At 45.1% G+C, this 22,046-nt stretch overlaps 3 protein-coding genes across 18 annotated transcripts in view; 1 reads left to right on the top strand and 2 right to left on the bottom strand.

Moving 5' to 3' along the window:
• The window catches only part of TMEM116 (transmembrane protein 116), a 167,676-nt gene that overhangs the window by 102,900 nt on the left and 42,730 nt on the right, over positions 1-22,046 (top strand). For 8 of the 16 annotated variants that reach the window (XM_045041480.1, XM_045041483.1, XM_045041481.1 and 5 more), the window contains 2 exons: positions 11,215-11,338; positions 15,102-16,389. The exons of 4 other annotated variants lie outside the window; for them this stretch is intronic. In XM_045041480.1, coding sequence (XP_044897415.1) covers positions 11,215-11,338; positions 15,102-15,250 — 273 coding nt within the window. In that variant the 3' untranslated portion in view covers positions 15,251-16,389. Of the gene's footprint in view, positions 1-445; positions 1,263-4,564; positions 5,373-11,214; positions 11,339-15,101; positions 16,390-21,671; positions 21,756-22,046 lie in introns of those variants that run through there. 4 more of the 16 variants (XM_023241424.2, XM_045041488.1, XM_023241428.2 and 1 more) reach the window with 4 other exon arrangements.
• Positions 1,222-21,080, bottom strand: LOC123381167 (disintegrin and metalloproteinase domain-containing protein 1a-like). Its single transcript, XM_045041471.1, has 2 exons — positions 19,236-21,080; positions 1,222-2,864 (listed from the first exon to the last, which is right to left on the bottom strand). Exons 1-2 carry the CDS (start codon positions 20,720-20,722, stop codon positions 1,745-1,747), a joined length of 2,607 nt encoding a protein of 868 aa, XP_044897406.1. The 5' UTR covers positions 20,723-21,080; the 3' UTR covers positions 1,222-1,744.
• LOC123381170 (disintegrin and metalloproteinase domain-containing protein 1a-like) lies at positions 14,945-19,222 on the bottom strand. The gene is made up of 2 exons (XM_045041490.1): positions 18,108-19,222; positions 14,945-15,164 (listed from the first exon to the last, which is right to left on the bottom strand). The coding sequence occupies exon 1, from the start codon at positions 19,181-19,183 to the stop codon at positions 18,200-18,202; it is 984 nt and encodes a 327-aa protein (XP_044897425.1). The 5' UTR covers positions 19,184-19,222; the 3' UTR covers positions 14,945-15,164; positions 18,108-18,199.

Genomic DNA, 22,046 nt, shown 5'->3' with positions numbered 1-22,046 from the left:
TTCATAGCCCACGTTACATCTGCTTTCTCCTGCCCACATTAAAACTGGCCACCTGCCCCACCATAGACTATCATAATCTGGTTCAAACTTCATTTGCTGGAATTTGAGATTTTATAAACTTTTGATTACTTGACAATTTATAAATGTTTAGCAATCGATATTGCATCTAGATTTCACTTGTGTTAAGGAGTAGCAACAGACCTTCTGCCCAGGGAATGAATCTGGCCCTATATTTTATGGTTAGCACCATTTAATTATTCACTGGATAAACATTTATTAAGCATCTACAATCAACACTAAATAAGATGACCATTCCATGATGTCAGGATGTAATAGGAGAAAAGACATTTTCATCAATAATGATTACACAATTTTGGAATTCATAATAGAGGTCAATTAGGGGCATATACCTATTGAGTGTCTTCCCCATCACTTTTTACCACAGGAAAAAGCTCATGAAGAAATGGAAAATGGAGACTGAGTCATACCTGAGGAAAGATACAGGTTCTACTACTTAACCAGATCTAGAGCAAATTTTCTTTGCTTCCTCATGAACAAGATGGAGGTTTCATAGGGAAGTTGGGAGGATTAAGTTGAGACAATGAATGCAAAGTATTTAATACAGTTCCTAGCACAGAATGAATAGCATTAATATTACACTTGCTTTGTGCTGTCTTCACCAAGTAATATCTACCACCTCTAAGCTCCATTACCTGTAATTGGAGAGATTGCTTCAGATGTCAGTCAACAAGTTATTAGTTTCAATAAATTTTAAAAATAGACAAATTTTTAGTTTTGTACATATACTTAGCACTGTGGTAGGGGCCTCTATACTATTATAAAATTAGTATAAATAGAGTTTGCGAAGTCTACATGATGTTCATCAGACATGAGATATTTGGAGATCTGAAATTCATCCCATGAAGATTAGTACAGAGGAAATGCTATGAAAGCTTCTCTAAAAGAAAAAGAAATGAAACCTTTTCGATAAAGAGTGAGGATGGCTATAGGAAGGTCTTGGAAATACCAGGAAGTAATAAATTGTATATACATATGTCATATTAAACATCTGCCAGATTTGATAAGGTACATGACTTCAACACTTGCCCCTTGACAATCAGGGTCTTCTGGTTTACCAGGTATAGTACATCCCACAGATGTATACAGAGTCCCAGAACAAAGTAGACTCAATAACTATGCCAAGTGGAATCTGAAGAGATGTATAATCTGAATAAAGTTTTATTTATTTTTGGATTTAAACACTCCTCGTTTTCTGAATGCACATTTATAGGGCAAATTGCTCACATTAAAAACTGTCCTCATAATATGTAGTGGTATTGCAATGAAAAAACAAGTGAAAATAATAAATGCAGGTACATGTGGTAATGTATGTCAAACAGCTTACATGAAAGATGATGTGTCCTAAAAAAGTTCCTGGTGAATGGAAAAAAATGGCCCAAGGCAGACAACGATGTCTATAGATGCATATGAAGAGTTCAAATGAAATGTGGAAAAGTAAGAAGTAGTGAAACAGTTACTATATTAAATAAATAAAACCTCAGTTACTAAAATGAATAATAAAAGCAGATGAATCCCTGCTCCTACATTAGTATATTTTTATGGACTGAATAATTCTAGTTAGAGCCACTGGAGCTATCAATTCCCACTTCACCTATACATCCCTGAGCCTTTCATTCCCACTCAGTGCTTGAGATGTTTGATATATTTGACTTCTTCCTCCCTCTTATGGCTCTGATTCCTCCTCTTCCTCTTCCTCCTCTTCCTCTTCCTCCTCTTTCTCTTTCTCTTTCTCTTTCTCTTTCTCTTTCTCTTTCTCTTTCTCTTTCTCTTCCTCTTCCTCTTCCTCTTCCTCTTCCTCTTCCTCTTTCTCTTTCTCTTCTGATGGAGGTTCTTCAGCTGCCTCTTCTGCAGCAGGTATTTCAGGCTCTTGGGGCTTTACCACAGCCTTTTCTGGACCCTTTTCTGTGGGTTCTGGATGAGCTTCTTTTGTACATTTACAAAGGATGATGACACAAACAACTATCAATACTGTGCCCAAAAGTATCAGGAGTAATATGAGCAAATAGTCTGAGAAATTTTCTTTATCTTTGTGAACAGTGGTAGTGTTTTGAGTTTCACCTGGGTGTGGTGCACTAGGAGAGCCACTGTCCACACTACCCCCATTTCCTGCAGTTTTGCAGTTGGGGGGTGCATAGCCAGCCTCACAATGGCAGTGCTTTAAATTGTTGCAAACTCCTCTCCCATTACACATTTCTTTCGGTTCACAGTCGTAGTTGAGCACAGCATGATCAGTGCAGGAGCGATTCATACAGATTTTCTCTGGGGCGCAAAGAGTGCCAATGTGCACATATCCATTATCAGGGATATCAGTAATGTCATAGACATCCATGCTCCAGCAGAAATCATCTTTATGAGGGACCTGAATCATTGTTTGATTAGGTTTAATTTCTGGTACATGTTTAATATTTGTACATATGATTTTCCCACAATATATGTTTTCATCCTCACATTTAATGTATTCTGACCTAGGTGATGTGGGAAAGCCACAGTTTCCAAATCGGTCTCCTTTGGTGTTCATGGAAATGTAACAGTCTTCTGGGGCAGACCTTGCAGGGTACCCAAAAACATGTAGACATTGAATATCCGGGGTCCTGCACACACCCTGAACACAATAGTGAACTCTTTCACAAGTTGTACCATCTTGCTTGTATGTGTCGTGGGGGCATATTGCAGTCGTACCATCACAATATTCAGGGAGGTCACACTCTCCAAGAGCAGGACGACACATGAATCCCTTTTCTGCAAATCCACATGTTTCATTACAGCAGGGTCCAGGACTACACTTTGCATTTTCCTTCAGCCTACATGTTTGGTCACAGCACCGGTGATCACCACAGTCAGGTCCGCAGTCACACTCCTCATTGTCCTCCAACACACCATTTCCACACTCTGCATTCCTACGCAGGCGATGTTGGGGCCGAGGCTTGTTAAATAGGCAGCCCCCTTTGTGTTCCCGGAGGAACTGGTAGAAGTAATCAGAGCTGCAGTTGCTGAAGCCACCTTCTTTGGTGATATTTTCACGCATGAGGCACAAGCGTTTATCTCTACAAGCGCAGGCCGAGTGGTCGTGCCGAATACCCAAGTTGTGCCCAAGCTCATGGGCCATGAGCGCTGCAAACAGCAGGACGTCTTCATGATGGAAGGACTCAACGGCTGCCGCAAAGCCACTTGAACAGGCACCACTGAGAAATGCCTGTCCCACGTCTCCTTCAGGACGATGTCCGACGATCATGTGGGCAACATCGTGCTTCACACGACGGGAGAGCTTCTCCTGTCTCCAGCTGTTGAAATTCCCGAGTGTAACTTGCAAGTCCGCCGGGACTTCTATGAGGTCCCCCTCGGTCCAAATCTCCATTCCAGCCAGCACCACCTCTGTGTTTATCCCCCTGGTGAAGCTGTTGGCCAGAGCGGTGATGTCCATGACCCTCTGGACTGTCTCACTGACGTCACTGCCCCACATTTGGAACCGCTGGTTGTTGACCACGACAAACATCTCCACGTACTTGGTGTGTGACCAAAAGGAGGACGGTGCCTGTGGACTGTGAGGCTTCCTGCTCCCCTGCTGCCGGCTGGCAGGCGCCACTTGGCTGCCTTTGGAAGTGACCCCACAGGAGACTCGAGCTTGGTGTGCCATCGCGTACAACACATGTTCAGAGCGTTTCGAAGTGTCCTTGGGCTTAATGCCATAGGGTTTCCCCTCCTTAATCAGGATGCCCCTGAGGCCTGAACAGGTGTTGAGAGAAACAAAAGAACCCGGGACTCCTTCTATGTAGCCTTCATAGTGACAGTCATGTGAGATGAAAGGCATTTCTTGCCCCAGGACACCACCGTGGTAGCTGAAGACTGGAAAGTTCTTCACAAAACAGTCTCTCTTCGCCTTCAGGTGAATCATCCATTTCTGGCCCTGCATTAAGAGCATATAGGATGCCTTTTCCACTGGGTCTTCCCTTCCCTTGACTGTCAGGCTCTTGGGGATGACTGTTTCATAAGAAGAGTAATATACAGATCCCAGGTCACAGTACAAGGTTGGCAGGAAAATCAGCGCCAACACTAGCACGATCCCCAACCTGACACACGGAGGTCCCGGCACCACTAGTGCCCACCTCGAGCCCTTCATTTGTGGAGCCCGAGTCGGAAGCACTCTGCCAGCCTCATGTGTAACCACTTGGTATTTCTGTAGAGAAGACAAGGAGGAGGCAGAGTGTCTCACAGAGGCTGCCACTGGCATGGCCATTGTGAAATCGGTTGATGGTGTGCGGCCTGTGTCCATTAGCAGCAGCTCTCCCTGACACGCCGACCCTCACATGGGAGTCTGGCATTGTGGAGTCAAGGCATTAGCTCCGGATCTATGCTGGCTGTAGGAAGGGTGGCTGGCTGCTGCTTACTTCTGAGAGGCACAGACTCTGGCTGTGTCCTTTCCAGTCTCCCTGGTCTCTCTGTAATCCTTCAGATAGTGTCCTTTCTCTGTGACTTCCTTCCACAGCATCAGCTTCGGTGCTCCGTGGCTACGGTCCTTTTGACACCGTGGAGTGATGTAATCACGAAGGGCTGTGAACTCTAAAACGCAAGACCATCCCTTGGGAGTGGAAACAAAACCTGCATGCCTCCTTCAACTGTGCCACACGGAACGCCCCGCCCCCACCCCTCCTGTTGTCCGTTGCTTGACTAACTCCAAGTGTTCCAGACCACGGGGCTTAGACATCTTTGGTGGGCACCCTCTGTTGCTCACTTCCCCTCTTCTAAACCTCTTGCTCTGTAACACATGGACATCATAACTCAGAGTGTCCTTTATCCCTCAGTGAGGCATTATAGTGACGTGCACATCTCCCAGGCCAGTCTGTTCGCTAAGGCAAATGGGGTGGTGGGCCTGTGCCGCAGGATAGACCCAAGTGGGCTGGCGACCCATGGGGCATGGGTCAATACGCCTATGTTTTAACATCTTCAAAGCTCGGTTCCTCAAGTTCTGTTTATGACACTGTCCAAAAGTGTGTATGGGAGAGGCCAACAGAGCAGCCTCCTCTTATGTGTGAGTGTGAGTATCATGGGCATGTCAGTGGGTGAGTCCAGGCCCACACCCTTCTCAGGATGGCCCGGACATATGGCATGATGCTAAGGTTATGCCCGCTGTGAACTAGGTATCCTAAAAGTCTCCCCTGTGTTAGAATGTGGCCTCTACATGTCCAGTGACCACTTCTGTTTGTTCACCTTTATACCCTCAGGTCTAGAAGAGTGCTTGTCCAAGAGTAGATGAACAAGAATTATTTACTGAGTGAATAAAGGACTCCCAGGTATGGGTGCTGTGATTGATGTCTCATCTGTTGCATGTTATTCGTTTGTACTTGCTGAACACCTGCCCTGAATGGCTGAAAGTGTCTTCAGGAAAACTCACAACCATGCTGACTAATGGCACATTTGTGATCTCAGTGTGTACCTCTTCCTACATTTCACTGGTCAGGTCACCCTAATTTCTTCTTGCCTCACATTTCACTGAGAAAATGGAAGCAATCGAAAGGGAACTTCCACATGTAGAAGCCAGGCGAGCCCACCTGTACCTAGATTTTCCTCCTACTGTAGTGGATAAATTGTCCATGCTCCACTCTGAGGCCAATCCCTCTGTTTGTATCTAGAGTCACCTTCGCATTCTGTTTCTCATGGGCTTCACTTTTCCAGTGGTCCCTTCTCTCTTTTACACCTTAAACATCTGTTTGTCCATTGTATCCTATCTCATTATGTGCTGTAATATCTCACTTTTATGAAACCATCCTTCTCAGTTCATATCACTGCCCAGTCACATCCAGGTTCTCTTCTCTGTTTCACAAGGAAACTTTTTTGAAAGGGTGTGTAAACATTCTGCTCCAACTTGCATCACTAGTTTTCTTTTCCGAAATGTTTTCCTTTGAATTACAGCACAAACACTACACGTGCATGAAACATGAATGTATTTTACTGCGAGTTACTAAAAAGAGAACAGCTGAGCCAGATACAAAAGGACAACTATGTTATGATTACATTTATATGAGGTTCCTCAAAGAGTCAAGTTCAAGAGACAGAAAGTAGAATAGAGGTGACCGGGAGCTGGGGAAAAGAGTAATGGGGGAGTTCTTGTTTAATGGGTGCAGAGCTGCAGCTTGGGATGATGAAAAGTTCTGTAAATGGGTGGTGGTGACAGTTGTCCAACAGTGTGAATGTATTTAATGCCACCAAACTGTACACTGAAAAACAGTTAAGATGGTTGATGTTACATATATTTCACTCAGGGAGAAAAATAGCTGTGTGTGCACAACTCCACTGAAGTAATCAACAGTTTTAGCTCCACAGAAGTCGCCCATTTACCATTCATTGCCAATCACAAACCCTCCTGCTCCAGAGAGAACCATGATCCTCTCTCTTTTGGTAACTCCTTTCTCACTTCTTAAAAAATTGTTTTGCTTCCTAAATAGGCATCCCAGAATTGTGTGATTTTAGCTTACTTGTCTTCTAGTGACACCTTTATTGAGCTACAACTCACATAGTTTAAAGAGTACTATTCAGTGGTTTGTAGTATGTTCAGAAAATTATGCAGGCATCACCACAGTCGAGTTTGGAACATTTTCCTCACCCTCCAAGGAAAGCTCTTGTATTCATTATCAGTCCCTCCCCACTCTCCCTTCCCCTGAGCCCCTGGCCACCACTAGTGTACTTTCCAGCTCTATGACTGTCTGTTCTGGGCATTTCATAGCAATGGACTTTCTACCCGTGTGGTTTTCTGTGACTCCCTTGTTTCACCTCACATCTTGTCAAGGATGAGCCATGTTGTAATATGTGTCCGTACCTCATTGCGTTTTGGCCAAATAACGCATGCTTTTTGAATAAGTGAGTATTTACCGCATTTTATTTTTTGACCCATCAGTCGATGACCATTTTGATTGTGTCCACTTTTTGGCTATTGTGAATAATCCTGCTGCTATGGTCATTTGAGTACAAGTTTTTGCATGGACAAATGTTTTCATTTGCCTTGGGTAGGTTCTTGGGAGTGGAAGTGCTCGGTCATATGTTAAGTCTGTGTTTAGCCTTTTGAGGAATGGCCCGACTGTTTTCTGAAGCAGCTACACAATTTTACATTCCTGGCAGCAGTAAGTGAGGATTCCAGTTTCTCCCCATCCTCTGACATTCATTCCTGCCTGTCCTTTTGATTTTAGCCATCCTAGTGGATGTAAACTGGTATCTCGTTGTAGTTTTGATTTGCACTTTTCTGATAATTAGTAATATTGCACAGCCCCCTTCGTATTCTTATTGGTCATTTATTTCTTCTTTGGAGAAATGTCTCTTCACATCCCATGCCCTTTTAAAATTGGGTGTCTTTCTCCTTGACTTGTGGGAGTTCTTAATATTGTCTGGGCATTAGTCCCTATCACGTAGATGATCTGCAAGTATTCTCTCCCATCCCGTGGGCTGTCTTTTCACTTCCTCAGTGCTGTCTCTCCGAGCGGACGGCTATTTCATTTTTCTTCTTCTTTTTTTCCTAATGCGTTAAAACACACAGAACATGATTTTTACCGGTTTTAAGGACACACTTCACTGGTTTTAAATGCATCCATAATGTTGTGCTGCCGCCACCACTATCGATCTCCGGGACTCTTTTCGTCTTTTGACTGAAACTCCATAGTCAATAAACTGTACATCCCCAGGGTCTCCTTGCCTCCATCCCCTCGCAACCACCATTCTACTTTCTGTGTCTGTGATTGTGACTACTCTGAGTAATTCCTGTGAGTGGAATCATAACAGTATTTGTCTTTGGGGAACTGGCTTATTGCACTTAGCGTAATGTCCCCAAGGTCCATCTGTGTTGTAGCATGCGTCAGAATATTTTTTCTTTCTAATGGTGAGTAGAAATATTTTTTCTTTCTAAGGGTGTTACATTGTATATGTGTATACCACATTTTGCTTATCCGTTCGTCGCCCGTCGGTGGACACTTAAGTTGCTTCCAGTGGACACTTAAGTTGCTTCCGTGTTTTAGCCACTGTGAATAGTGCTGCTAAGCACATGACATACAAATATCTCTTCCAGACCCTGCTTTCAGCTCTTTTGGGTATATGCCCAGAAGTGGAATTGCCGGATCGTACAGCAATTCTATTTCCGATCTTTTGAGGAACCGCGACACTGTGTTCTGCAGTGGCTGTATCATTTTACGTTGTCACCGATAGCACACGTGGGTTCCAATTTGCTCCACATCCTCTCCAGCACTTGCTCTTTTCTGGGTTTTTTGACAGTAGTCATCCTCATGGGTATGAGGTGGTACCTCAGTGGACTTTTGATTTGCATTTCCCTAATGATTGGCGATGTAGGCCATTGGTGTATCTTCTTTGCAGACATGTCTTTTCGAGTCCTTGGCCCATTCTTTGAATCAGGTTGTTGATTTTTATAGTTGTTGAGTTTTAGGAGCTTCTCTGTATATTCTGGATGTTAATCCCTTCTCAGATACTTGACTTGCAAATATTTCCTTCCATTCTGTGAGTAGCCTTTTTACTGTGTTAATAGTGTTTTTTGATGCACAAGATCTAAAAATTTTTGTGAAGTCCATTTTGTCTTTTTTTGTTGTTGTGTTCTGTACCTTTGGTGTCATTAGTTGGAGAAATCTTTGCCAAATCCGGTGCCGTGAAACTTTTGCCTTCTGTTTTCTTCTAAGAGTTGATAGCAAGACAGGTCCTGTGAATGGGGATTTTCTGGGGAAGTGCCAGATGTGTAAGTTAGTAACAGTTGTATGGCCATGGGGCCTTTGAAGAAGCTCCAAACTGTTCTGCCCCTTACATTGGGTGCTAGGCCGCCTATTTTCACAGCTACTGCTGTTGATAGGATGTGGTTTTTTAAGGCTAGTGGGGACCTGAGGGAGAAGGGGGATATGGGACTAGGGCAATTAAAACTTCACAGAGTTCGGGGCGCCTGGTTGGCGCAGTCGGTTAAGCGTCCGACTTCAGCCAGGTCACGATCTCGCGGTCCGGGAGTTCGAGCCCCGCGTCAGGCTCTGGGCTAATGGCTCAGAGCCTGGAGCCTGCTTCCAGTTCTGTGCCTCCCTCTCTCTCTGCCCCTCCCGCATTCATGCTCTGTCTCTCTCTGTCCCAAAAATAAATAAACGTTGAAAAAAAAAAAAAATTAAAAAAAAAAAAAAAACTTCACAGAGTTCACTGCTCTAACCAAGATTCGGCTGCTTTACTGTTTCTGTTTTTGAACAAACCGGCTTCACATGGTTCTGTCTTGGATTAATTTTCATACTGGCGAAAAATTGATTTTGACTGTTTTTGCCTGTGTTGTGACTACCTTTATGGAGGAGGGGACTTGGGGGGGACCCTGCTTTAACCTTTTGGAAGTCTTCCCGTTTTACCTCTTAACTTCCTGTGAATTCATAGGAATGCAGTGTGGCCGGCCTCTTTTGCTCCACATGGTATTTGAGTTTACACTTACTCTTTTTGGGTGCCGCCATAGCTCATTCCTTTCCACGTTGTTCTACACTTGCATTTCTCTGTGTGGATCAGTCACAACATTCACTGTATTACCTGTGAACACAGGGTTCTTTTCTTTGGGAATACTATGAAGAGTGCTTCTATGACCATTTTTGTCCAGTAGCATGATGCAAATAAGCAGCAAGTTCTAGGGTATTTGCCTAGGAGTAAAATAGCTAAGTTACAGGGTACTTGAGACAATGAATGTAACTAGACAATAAAAAGTGCTATTTAAAAGCGGCATGGCTGTGTACATTTCTGAAGCAGTTTATGAGCGTTTCCACTGTTCCGCAGCAATACTTGGAGTTTTCAGTTTTATATAGTCAATCTTGGGTGTGTGGTGATATCTCTTTGTGGCTATCTAATCTGTATTTTTCTGAAAACTGATGACATTGAACACTTCCACGGATGTTTGTTTGACTCATCCTTTACATCTTGACTCCGGTGGAATGAGCTTTCATTCCCACCCATCCATCCAAACTGCTCTGCTCCCGGATACCAATGGGTAACTCTCCGTTGTCAAATCAAACGATCACCACTCCGTCCTCACCTTACGGGCCTATTGACAGCATTTAAAAGATGATGGGTATGTTCTGCCTTGCCTTTTAAAACAATCACCCTGCCCGCTGGGTGGAAAGTAGGCTATTGAGGGGAACCAGGGTGGAAGCAGAGAGACCAGCTAGAGACTCTACAGTTGGCCAAGAGGGAGTAGATGATGGCTTGCAGTGCACTGGAGAGTGGGGTGAGGGCAGTGGTGATAAGAGGTCACATTCTGGATATATGTTGATGATAGAGCCAAGAGAATTTGCGGGTGGACTGGGTTTGAAGTGTAAAACTCTCCCAGAAACACGTTCTTGCTTGGTTTTCAGGACAGTGCTCTCTCCTGGTGGTAGCCCTACCATACCAGCCACTTCTCCCACTTCTTTCCTGAATCCTCATCTTATCAACACCTACACATGGAATGTCCTGGAGCTAAGTCCTCACCCAGTCCTCAGATCTGTTCCTTTCTCTAGCTGCTGTCTCCCTAGAACACTCCCAGGACAGTGTCAGCCTGTCCCTAGCTTGGATATCATCTCCATACTGACAACTCTCAAATATACATCTGTAGCTGACTTCTCTCCTGACTTCTAGACTCAGTCCTCTCGCTGCCGGCCTGGCATACCCGCTTAGGTGTGTAATAGGCATCTCAAACTAAACATGTGCAACGGCTGCTCTTTCTACACTCCTCTGCCCCTCAGTAAATGGCAACTCTGTTCTTGCAGTTGCTCAGGGCGGAGCCACTGGGGTTGTCCTTTCCGCCTTTGTCTCACACTCTACATCTGCTCCCACGGCAAATCCTTTGAGCTCTACCTCATAATCCTCCCAGACTCTAGCCTCTTCTCACCACTGACACTTCAACCACCATCCTCAAAGCCTCTGATATCTCCCACTTGGCAAATCCCAAGGTCTGTAAGGATTCTCTGCTCACGCAGTGGCTCATCGCCCTACCCCTGCCTGTTCCTTGATCATGTAGCATATGGAGTGATCCTTCAGTACTTCTCCGCTCTGGTCACTCCTTTGCTGAAGCCCCTCCATGCTTCCCATCTCCACTGAATAGAAAACATAACTCCTTACCAATGCTTACCAAGTCTTCATGTGATCTGTCTCCACCCACAGCCCTCAACTGCTACTCTCCACCATGCTCATTGTGTCCAGATAGTGCTGACCTCCCTGCTGTTCTTCAAACACGCCAAGCATGCTGCCATCTCAGGACCTTTCCACCTAGACTTCCCTCTGCCAGGTTTGCTCTTCCCCTGATACTTGCTGAGCTTCTGCTGTCACCTTCTTTTTTGAAAAAGTTGTGTTCATTTTTGAGAGAGAGAGAGACTGAGAGCGAGCAGGGGAGGGGCAGAGAGAGGGAGACACAGAATCCGAAGCAGGCTCCAGGCCCCGAGCTGTCAGCACAGAGCCTGGCAGGGGTCTTGAACGCACAGACGATAAGATGATGACTTGAGCTGAAGTCGGATGCTTAACCGACTGAGCCACCCAGGCGCCCTTGCCCTTACTTTCTACCTGTCTCTCCTCAAATGTCACCTTCTCACACAGGTCTTCTCTGACCACTGCTTCAGATAACAGTCCACCCTGACATCACTCTACTTCCCCTTGCCCTGCTTCATTTTGTTCCATCACACAGATTATAACCTGACACTTCATGTCGTTATCCTTTTGTTTGTGCTGGGTTCACAATTTTTTAAAATTTCCATGGGATCTGGGGCTTTGTCTTATTTACTACCATGTCTATTGTACTGGTAGTACAGTTCATAGGTAAAGACTCACTAGTGGTGGAATGAATGAATGAGTGAGACAATGAATGAATGAATGGATGGATGGGGAGAAGTGACACGTGTCAGTTTCATAGTAAAATTAGAGTTCTATAAAAAGCCTTGGGCTTGGACAGCAAGGCTCAAATGTGCCAATTTGGTCCATCCCGAGCCATTTGCACTTTAAGGATTGAGGATACAGTCAGAAGAAGGAGAAGGCTAGAATCCGTGACTTAGGATCCAAGAAGCAAGACTGTTTTAATGCCACTATGGTCTTGAGAGGGGTCTAAGGAAAAGAATAAAGTCCTTACCAGTCTTACGTGGGTAAGGACTGGGCCCAAGGCAGTGATTGCCACATTAGCCAAATCTTATTCCTCCTCATCCCCAGAGATTTTCAGTTTAGTAGAGGGAGTAGAATATGTTTGCAAATGACCATATATAGGGTAGGTCAGAATGCCATAGGTATAAAGGAAATTCAGTATTATGACTCAGGAGTGGACAGACCTTACCGTTGTGGAACAACATACAATTAATAGAGTCTTACAGCCATTGTCACAGTTGATGTTAGATCTTCTCGGTGTTTATTCGAGCACCCGCTGTATGCCAAGCACTGCACTGGATACCAGCACACACACACATTACCGAACTTAATCTCTCAACCGTTCTGTGAGAGGTAGCCTTTGTGGGTCATCATACTGAGGCAGAAACCCAGGCCCAAGGAAGTGAGGTTTCCTGTTCAAGACCAGTGAGCTAGAATGTAACGCTTAGGATTTAGGGACACGGAATGTGAAAGCCCCCTCGATAAGAAGAAAGGTGACTTTCTTCTTTTATTTATTTATTTAAAAAATTTTTAATGTTTATTTATTTTTGAGAGAGACAGAGACAGAGAGTAAGCGGGGAAGGGGCAGAGAGAGACAGAGATGCAGAAACTGAAGCATGCTCCAGACTCTGAGCGGTCAGCACAGAGCCCAACAAGGGGCTCCAACTCACGGACCGTGAGATCATGACCTGAGCCGAAGTCAGATGCTTAGTTAAGCCACTGAGCCAACCAGGTGCCCCGACTTTCTTCTTTTTTAAAAAAAGTTACTGTTTACCCTCAGAAAGCTCTTCCTGGTTGGATTTATTAGGCTAGGAGAACACAGGACTCAATGCTTACACGGCACTCGTGCTCTTAGCATCCAAGGAGGAGAAGAGAACTCTCACAGTGCTTAGGAAAGGTAGCCTCTTGTTTTCTCTTATGCTTAAATTGTTTTGTAAAACACTACTAGACATTTACATTGGTCATCAAAATGGCGAACATGACAAGAAAGATGATTAAAAATTGTATCTGTTTTGGGGGCGCCCGAGTGGCTCATTCAGTTAAGTGTCCGACGTTGGCTCAGGTCACAACCTCACAGTTTGTGAGATGGAGCCCCACATCAGGCTCTGTGTTGACAGCGCGGAGCCTGGAGGCCGCTTCAGATTCTGTGTCTCCCTCTCTCTGTGCCCTTCCCCTGCTCTCACTCTGTCTCTTTCTCTCTCTCAAAAATAAACAAACATTTTTTAAAAATTGTATCTGTTTTGGAAAAAATCATGAATAAAACTAATGGTTTCTTTTTCTAGGTTCATATTGTGATAGAAAATGTAAATACTTCAGGAGAGACTCTGAATAGTTGGGGGATCTGATGTACTGGTATCATTTTGTTGCAAAAGTTTTATAGATTCCTGTCTGTGGGCTTTTCTTAAATCCTGACACATCAGTTACCTCCAAGTTGGGGTCTATTCTTATTTTTACAAAGCACTGAATTGGTAGCCTTTGCTTTATTTCACATACTTAATTGCATAGCTGTATTTTTCTACTGGCCTAGCTTACCTATGGACCATAAAGGAAGGCTTTGGGTGGAAAAGGGGTCAGTGGATGGCATGAGGGAGGGCCTTCTCTCCTGCACCTTTTTCATGTGAAATTGTCTGCACTGACACCCTGCTTGTGATTATTCAGCCACTGGAAACACGTTACTAGAAGAAATGTCGCGGCTTCGAAGCTCACTCCTTTTGTGTCTCACACGGCTTTTTTTCCATTTCTCTACTAATGCATGAATACCTCCAGAATTTGAGATTCTGAGAACATGTCACCTGAGTAAACACATTTCTTGTGCTGAAAGTACTAATCGGAGATTTCACTCAAGGAAGGACAAAGATGGGTACTGCTGTTCTGTAGAAAACCATCACTTGATGGTCTGTTTCATACCGACTCCCCTCTTAGTTCTTTCCATGAGTATCCTCAAAGAGAACCCATGTTTTCTTCAGAAAAGTAGAGAAAGGTTTGCTGGAGCAGTTTCAAGAGCCTGTCCGGAGCTGTGATGGTTGAACCAAGCAGGGGTGGGGAAGAGTAAGGTCATTTGGTGGAATCAAAAGCTCAGAGTGGGAAGTGGCCATGGCATGTAGTGAGGACACGGGTCCTTCCTGTCAGACATACTGAGGTGAGGAAGGAGGGCATGCATGTTTTCAAAAGTCATAGGAGACAAAGGACAGGAGGACCCAATTGTCACGGCCCTTTAATGCCACACCAGGTTTACATCTTCTGCTCTAGAAAACGAGAGAGCAGTGGAAGTTCCTGAACTCCAGACTGTGGTGACAAGATCAGTGTCTGTAGAAGCTTAGGAAGGCCTTAAGAAACCTGGTTAAGTAGTTTACAGCAGTAAAACGGGCAGGTGCTTGTAAACACTTGGTCAGCCATGATTCCATCTCTGCTGTTTCTTTTATAGATATGTTAAATATAGTTTTCTAACTGTGAGACGAGTCCCCATGGCTTTGTCATTCACATACTAACCCAGCACCTTGCTTACCCTCATGCATTTCCTTGCAGCATAACCTCCTCACGTAAAACTTGCATAATTTTATTAAATAGCAGAAGTGGTATGGACCTTTTTTTCCTTTCCTTTCCTAGTCCAAAACTTTTTAAAGATAAATGCCCAGAATCAGGGGGAGTATTAATTTTAAAAAGTCAGCATTTTGCAAACATTCTTGGAAGAAGTCTACCTTGGTTTTGAGAAAACATTTCAATGAGCATATTTGCCCAAAGGAAACAGCAACATTCTGTTCTGAAATTAAGTTTGTAAACACTGGAAGTTTTTATTTCCATTTTTAATACGGTGTCAAGAAACATTGCAAACCAGGGCAAAACGTTACTTAGTGCAGAACTGCATCCCTGTGAAGTTGATAATGTCACCTGTGTTGAAGGTAAATCTTTTATTTTTCCTTCAGCTGAGCCCCAGAGGAGAGGTTGGTGTTTGAGTCCAAGTTATGAGGATATTCCCCAGAGTACTCCTGCATGGACAAAGAAAGATGTCAGGTTGGGGGCATCCAAAGAAAGAGAGCACCTATCCAAGTCACCCAGGGAGGAAGAGACATGACCTCTGGACTCCACGAACATTAATGCCACATCCGAGTGCGTTCTTTTCCATATTAAGTTTCCTTTTGCTCCCTCTAAGTCTGGATAAAAATCTAGAGCCTGGACTTAGCTGTGCTTTGGGAAACTAAGGGAAGGGTCTTGGTCTCCACCAGTCTTAGGGAGCACAGAGAGGACAATAGCCACTCAGGGAAGGCAGGTGAAGGACGGCAAGGAGTCACTGTCAGAATCTCTTGGGGCTGCAGCTGGCTGGGTCATGAGTGACTACCAACAGAGATCACTGGAACATGTAATCAAGCCTTCCTCAGAATCCCCCAAACATGCTGGGGGAGGGAATCCGGTGAAAGAGTGGGCTTTGTAGAAACAATCACACAAAATGCAGAACGCTGAACCTCAAACCAGACTGCCCCTACCTCCTCTCTTAAAATTGGTCACCTCCCTTCTACAGCAGATCCTAAAGAACCCCAACCTTTAATCCCTGGAATTTGGGGGTTCCACACTTCTTAAGATCTACCTGGCAGTTAGAAACATGTCCCATTTTCTATCAGTTTTTCAGAGGAAGTTCATTCGAATAGCCTGTCCTAACCTTTGTTCCCTGCCTTCAACCTCGTCTTGCAATCATAAGGACAGCAACTAAAAATAGCCTATTCTACCTGCCACTTCCGTACTGCTAATTTTTTGTACATTTTGTTGTCAAACATTGCGAAGTTTTAAATAGGTTTTATTGATTGATTCTCGATTTTCCATCTGACTTTTGATCTTTTAAGAACACCATTTAATTAGCTAAGCGTAATCACCCCATACGTAAATCATGACTCCCTTATACTTGAGAAGCTAGCAAAAATATGTGATGCTTTTTACCTTTTATCGTAGTGCCCATCACATGTGCAGTTAGGAATGTCATCCCTCCGGTTCTCCACTGAAGTGCTTTTCAGCAGAAATCCTCCACATCTTTTTCAAAAGTCTCTAACCACAAGTTTACATGTGGGGGCCTTCATTTACCCAGTCTGCCCTTGTTCCCAAAGCTCTCAGCTCACTACTAATTAATGGTACGTTTTCACCGCAAATCCTGATCTGTCATAAAACACTCTGAGATTCGGTTACCAGCAAATCTCATGACCTGGAATCTTACATACCTGAAGTCGTGATTTTGAATTTCCCCCTGACGTTTAGTTTTGTTCCACCAAAAGTAATTAATGCAAGCTTCTAAAAAGCAGAAATCAGGTCTTATCCTTCCTTTGTCTGCTCTTTCCCGCTCACGTAGGTCAAGCAGTTAGAAGAGGGACTCAGCAAAAGTGTCGGCAGGGACTGATGCTCAGGAACTTCCCTGAGGCTCAGAACGCTAGACCTGTAGCAGCAACACTGCACCTGAGCAAGGTTTTGGCCAGTGCCATCCATAGAAGTTACCCTCCTATTTTAAGGTTGGTTCTGGCTAAGTCCTTCACTTGGTCAACATTTACCGAGCACCTACAATGAGCTGAGACCTCAAGCTGAGTAGGATATGAACCTGCCACTCCAGGAGGTCAGGATGTAATGGGGTAAAGGCACTTTTTATCAGTAATGACTACACAACGTGGTAGGTTCGTGACAGCAATCAGCATCCATCCCGTAAAGGTTTTGTTTCGTTAGAGTCACTGAGGAAGAAGCCATGTTCTGGGCAATTGAGGACATACCGATGGTTGTTCTGGTCACTTTTTTTACTGAAGGAAAGGTTCACGAAGCAGGGGGGAATGTAGATTCCGTCGTACCTGAGGCAGGACACAGGTTCCACCCAAACTCTGTGATGTCTGTTTCCTCATGTAGCAGATGGAGGTCTCAGAGTGTAGATGGGAAGATAAAATTAAGGCAAGGAATGCAAAGTGTTTTACACAGTGTCTTGTGCTATTGGATTGTATAGTTATTAAATGTGTTTGTGCTGTCTTTACAATTAAGTACCACTTAAAGCTCTGTTCCTTTCTACACTCACTCAACAGGTATTAACTTAGTAAAGGAATTGAGAAACAAATATTTTTAATAAAGCAGAAAATAGAAAAAGGTAAAATGGGTATTTTAACTGAGCACTGGTCAAGATTGCTTCTTGGCTAGGTTGCCCACCTCTGGCCCATTTACCCCAACCAGAGTAATCATACCATCCTGAATTAATGGAGGTCTTTCAAGAAACTGCAAAACTAAAGGACATCCAGGTTATAGGCCATATAAAGCCTAAAGTGATGTGTTGTTTGAACACATATATTTACTTACTTACTAATTTAAAATCGTTTCATTTCATGAATAAACTTCACAGGGCAAATTAGAACAATGAACATATAAACAACTTTCTAACATGATGTGTAGTTTTAAGTGGGGTGAAAAAGCCTGGGACTGCAATATGTATAAGCATAAATAATGCTGTACACCCAGTAAAATAGGTGGAAGATTATATCCATAAAAGACAGATTACAGGGGCGCCTGGGTGGCACAGTCGGTTAAGCGTCTGACTTCAGCCAGGTCACGATCTCACGGTCCGTGAGTTCGAGCCCCGCGTCAGGCTCTGGGCTGATGGCTCGGAGCCTGGAGCCTGTTTCCGATTCTGTGTCTCCCTCTCTCTCTGCCCCTCCCCTGCTCATGCTCTGTCTCTATCTGTCCCAAAAATAAATTTTAAAAAGTTGAAACAAAAAATTAAAAAAAAAAAAAAAAGATTACTCAGAAACTGGACCTACTAAGGCAATATATTTATCTGAATATTTCATGAGAAAAGTTTAACTTAAATGCTTCATAAAATGTGAAAATGAAAATTTGAAATATTTTTATAAGTGATTTTACATATGCATAGATAACCAGTGACGAAGTTGAAGAAGAAAAGTCCTCCTCGCACAGTTTACCTTTCCACAGGCTGTAGACTTCCTGTCAGGGCCTGCAGCCGTCAGTGTAAACTTCATGTTTGCTCCACTGAGCCTCTATTCCACCTAATGATTCAGTTATTTGCTATATTGGCCTTCTTCCTGTCACTACTCATTTTTCCCCCTGGTTCTTCCTCTAATCTGCCTACTTCTGTTTCTGGTACAGTTTCTTGAGTTTCTTCTAGAACCTTTTGTTGGCACTGTGATCTCTCCTTTCCAGCCCCAATAATGGCACCAATAATCAGACTTAAAAATACTATTAAAAGAAATAAGGCGAATAAGTACACCATCCTGGAAAGGCCTTTGCTTTCATCTTCATTCTCACAACCTCTGCCAGAATTACTACGAGAAACACTGTGACTTCTGCTTTCATCTTCACTTGGATTTCCATCATGTGGCTTTCCAGGAGGGCCACTGTCCACACTACCCCCATTTCCTGCAGCTTTGCAGTCAGGGGGTGCATAGCCAGCCTCACAATGACAGTGCCTTAAATTGTTGCAGACTCCTCTCCCATTACACATTTCATTAGGTTCACAGTCGTAATGGAGCACGGCACGATCAATGCAGGAGTAATTCATGCAGACTTTGTGTGGGGCACAAAGAGTGCCGCTGTGCACCTCTCCATCATCGGGGATGTCAGTCATGTTATAGGCATCCATGCTCCAGCACCAGTCATCTTTGTGAGGTACCTGGATCAGAGTATGGTGGGGTTTGATTGCTGGTATCCGTCTAATATTTGTACATATAAGTTTCCCACAAAATATATGATCATCAGAGCAATTAACATACTTTGTCCTAGACGAGGCCCACAAGCCACAGTTCCCGAACCGGTCTCCTTTGGTGTTCATGGAAATATAACAGTGTTCTGGGGCAGACCTTGCAGGGGACCCATATATATCCACACATTGATTATCAGGGTTCTTACACCGGCCGCCAAAACAATAGTGAATTCTGTCACACAATGTGCCATCTTGCTTATAGCGGTCTATGGGGCATTCTCCGGAGGTACCATCACAATATTCAGGGAGGTCACACTCTCCAAGAGCAGGACGACACATGAATCCCTTATGTCTCAACTGGCAATCAGAACAGCATAGTCCGTCACTACACTGTGCATGCTCCTTCAGCCTACATGTTTGGTCACAGCACCGGTGATCACCACAGTCAGGTCCGCAGTCACACTCCTCATTGTCCTCCAACACACCATCTCCACACTCTGCATTCCTACGCAGGCGATGTTGGGGCCGAGGCTTGTTAAATAGGCAGCCCCCTTTGTGTTCCCGGAGGAACTGGTAGAAGTAATCAGAGCTGCAGTTGCTGAAGCCACCTTCTTTGGTGATATTTTCACGCATGAGGCACAAGCGTTTATCTCTACAAGCGCAGGCCGAGTGGTCGTGCCGAATACCCAAGTTGTGCCCAAGCTCATGGGCCATGAGCGCTGCAAACAGGAGGACGTCTTCATGATGGAAGGACTCAACGGCTGCCGCAAAGCCACTTGAACAGGCACCACTGAGAAATGCCTGTCCCACGTCTCCTTCAGGACGATGTCCGACGATCATGTGGGCAACATCGTGCTTCACACGACGGGAGAGCTTCTCCTGTCTCCAGCTGTTGAAATTCCCGAGTGTAACTTGCAAGTCCGCCGGGACTTCTATGAGGTCCCCCTCGGTCCAAATCTCCATTCCAGCCAGCACCACCTCTGTGTTTATCCCCCTGGTGAAGCTGTTGGCCAGAGCGGTGATGTCCATGACCCTCTGGACTGTCTCACTGACGTCACTGCCCCACATTTGGAACCGCTGGTTGTTGACCACGACAAACATCTCCACGTACTTGGTGTGTGACCAAAAGGAGGACGGTGCCTGTGGACTGTGAGGCTTCCTGCTCCCCTGCTGCCGGCTGGCAGGCGCCACTTGGCTGCCTTTGGAAGTGACCCCACAGGAGACTCGAGCTTGGTGTGCCATCGTGTACAACACATGTTCAGAGCGTTTCGAAGTGTCCTTGGGCTTAATGCCATAGGGTTTCCCCTCCTTAATCAGGATGCCCCTGAGGCCTGAACAGGTGTTGAGAGAAACAAAAGAACCCGGGACTCCTTCTATGTAGCCTTCATAGTGACAGTCATGTGAGATGAAAGGCATTTCTTGCCCCAGGACGCCACCGTGGTAGCTGAAGACTGGAAAGTTCTTCACAAAACAGCCTCTCTTCGCCTTCAGGTGAATCATCCATTTCTGGCCCTGCATTAAGAGCATATAGGATGCCTTTTCCACTGGGTCTTCCCTTCCCTTGACTGTCAGGCTCTTGGGGATGACTGTTTCATAAGAAGAGTAATATACAGATCCCAGGTCACAGTACAAGGTTGGCAGGAAAATCAGCGCCAACACTAGCATGATCCCCAACCTGACACACGGAGGTCCCGGCACCACTAGTGCCCACCTCGAGCCCTTCATTTGTGGAGCCCGAGTCGGAAGCACTCTGCCAGCCTCATGTGTAACCACTTGGTATTTCTGTAGAGAAGACAAGGAGGAGGCAGAGTGTCTCACAGAGGCTGCCACTGGCATGGCCATTGTGAAATCGGTTGATGGTGTGCGGCCTGTGTCCATTAGCAGCAGCTCTCCCTGACACGCCGACCCTCACATGGGAGTCTGGCATTGTGGAGTCAAGGCATTAGCTCCGGATCTATGCTGGCTGTAGGAAGGGTGGCTGGCTGCTGCTTACTTCTGAGAGGCACAGACTCTGGCTGTGTCCTTTCCAGTCTCCCTGGTCTCTCTGTAATCCTTCAGATAGTGTCCTTTCTCTGTGACTTCCTTCCACAGCATCAGCTTCGGTGCTCCGTGGCTACGGTCCTTTTGACACCGTGGAGTGATGTAATCACGAAGGGCTGTGAACTCTAAAACGCAAGACCATCCCTTGGGAGTGGAAACAAAACCTGCATGCCTCCTTCAACTGTGCCACACGGAACGCCCCGCCCCCACCCCTCCTGTTGTCCGTTGCTTGACTAACTCCAAGTGTTCCAGACCACGGGGCTTAGACATCTTTGGTGGGCACCCTCTGTTGCTCACTTCCCCTCTTCTAAACCTCTTGCTCTGTAACACATGGACATCATAACTCAGAGTGTCCTTTATCCCTCAGTGAGGCATTATAGTGACGTGCACATCTCCCAGGCCAGTCTGTTCGCTAAGGCAAATGGGGTGGTGGGCCTGTGCCGCAGGATAGACCCAAGTGGGCTGGCGACCCATGGGGCATGGGTCAATACGCCTATGTTTTAACATCTTCAAAGCTCGGTTCCTCAAGTTCTGTTTATGACACTGTCCAAAAGTGTGTATGGGAGAGGCCAACAGAGCAGCCTCCTCTTATGTGTGAGTGTGAGTATCATGGGCATGTCAGTGGGTGAGTCCAGGCCCACACCCTTCTCAGGATGGCCCGGACATATGGCATGATGCTAAGGTTATGCCCGCTGTGAACTAGGTATCCTAAAAGTCCCCCCTGTGTTAGAATGTGGCCTCTACATGTCCAGTGACCACTTCTGTTTGTTCACCTTTATACCCTCAGGTCTAGAAGAGTGCTTGTCCAAGAGTAGATGAACAAGAATTATTTACTGAGTGAATAAAGGACTCCCAGGTATGGGTGCTGTGATTGATGTCTCATCTGTTGCATGTTATTCATTTGTACTTGCTGAACACCTGCCCTGAATGGCTGAAAGTGTCTTCAGGAAAACTCACAACCATGCTGACTAATGGCACATTTGTGATCTCAATGTGTACCTCTTCCTACATTTCACTGGTCAGGTCACCCTAATTTCTTCTTGCCTCACATTTCACTGAGAAAATGGAAGCAATCGAAAGGGAACTTCCACATGTAGAAGCCAGGCGAGCCCACCTGTACCTAGATTTTCCTCCTACTGTAGCGGATAAATTGTCCATGCTC

The sequence above is a fragment of the Felis catus genome, chromosome D3 (assembly GCF_018350175.1).
Source record: "Felis catus isolate Fca126 chromosome D3, F.catus_Fca126_mat1.0, whole genome shotgun sequence".
NCBI lineage: Eukaryota > Metazoa > Chordata > Mammalia > Carnivora > Felidae > Felis > Felis catus.
Note: the sequence above shows the minus strand (reverse complement) of the source record. Positions and strands in the feature narration are given on the sequence as shown.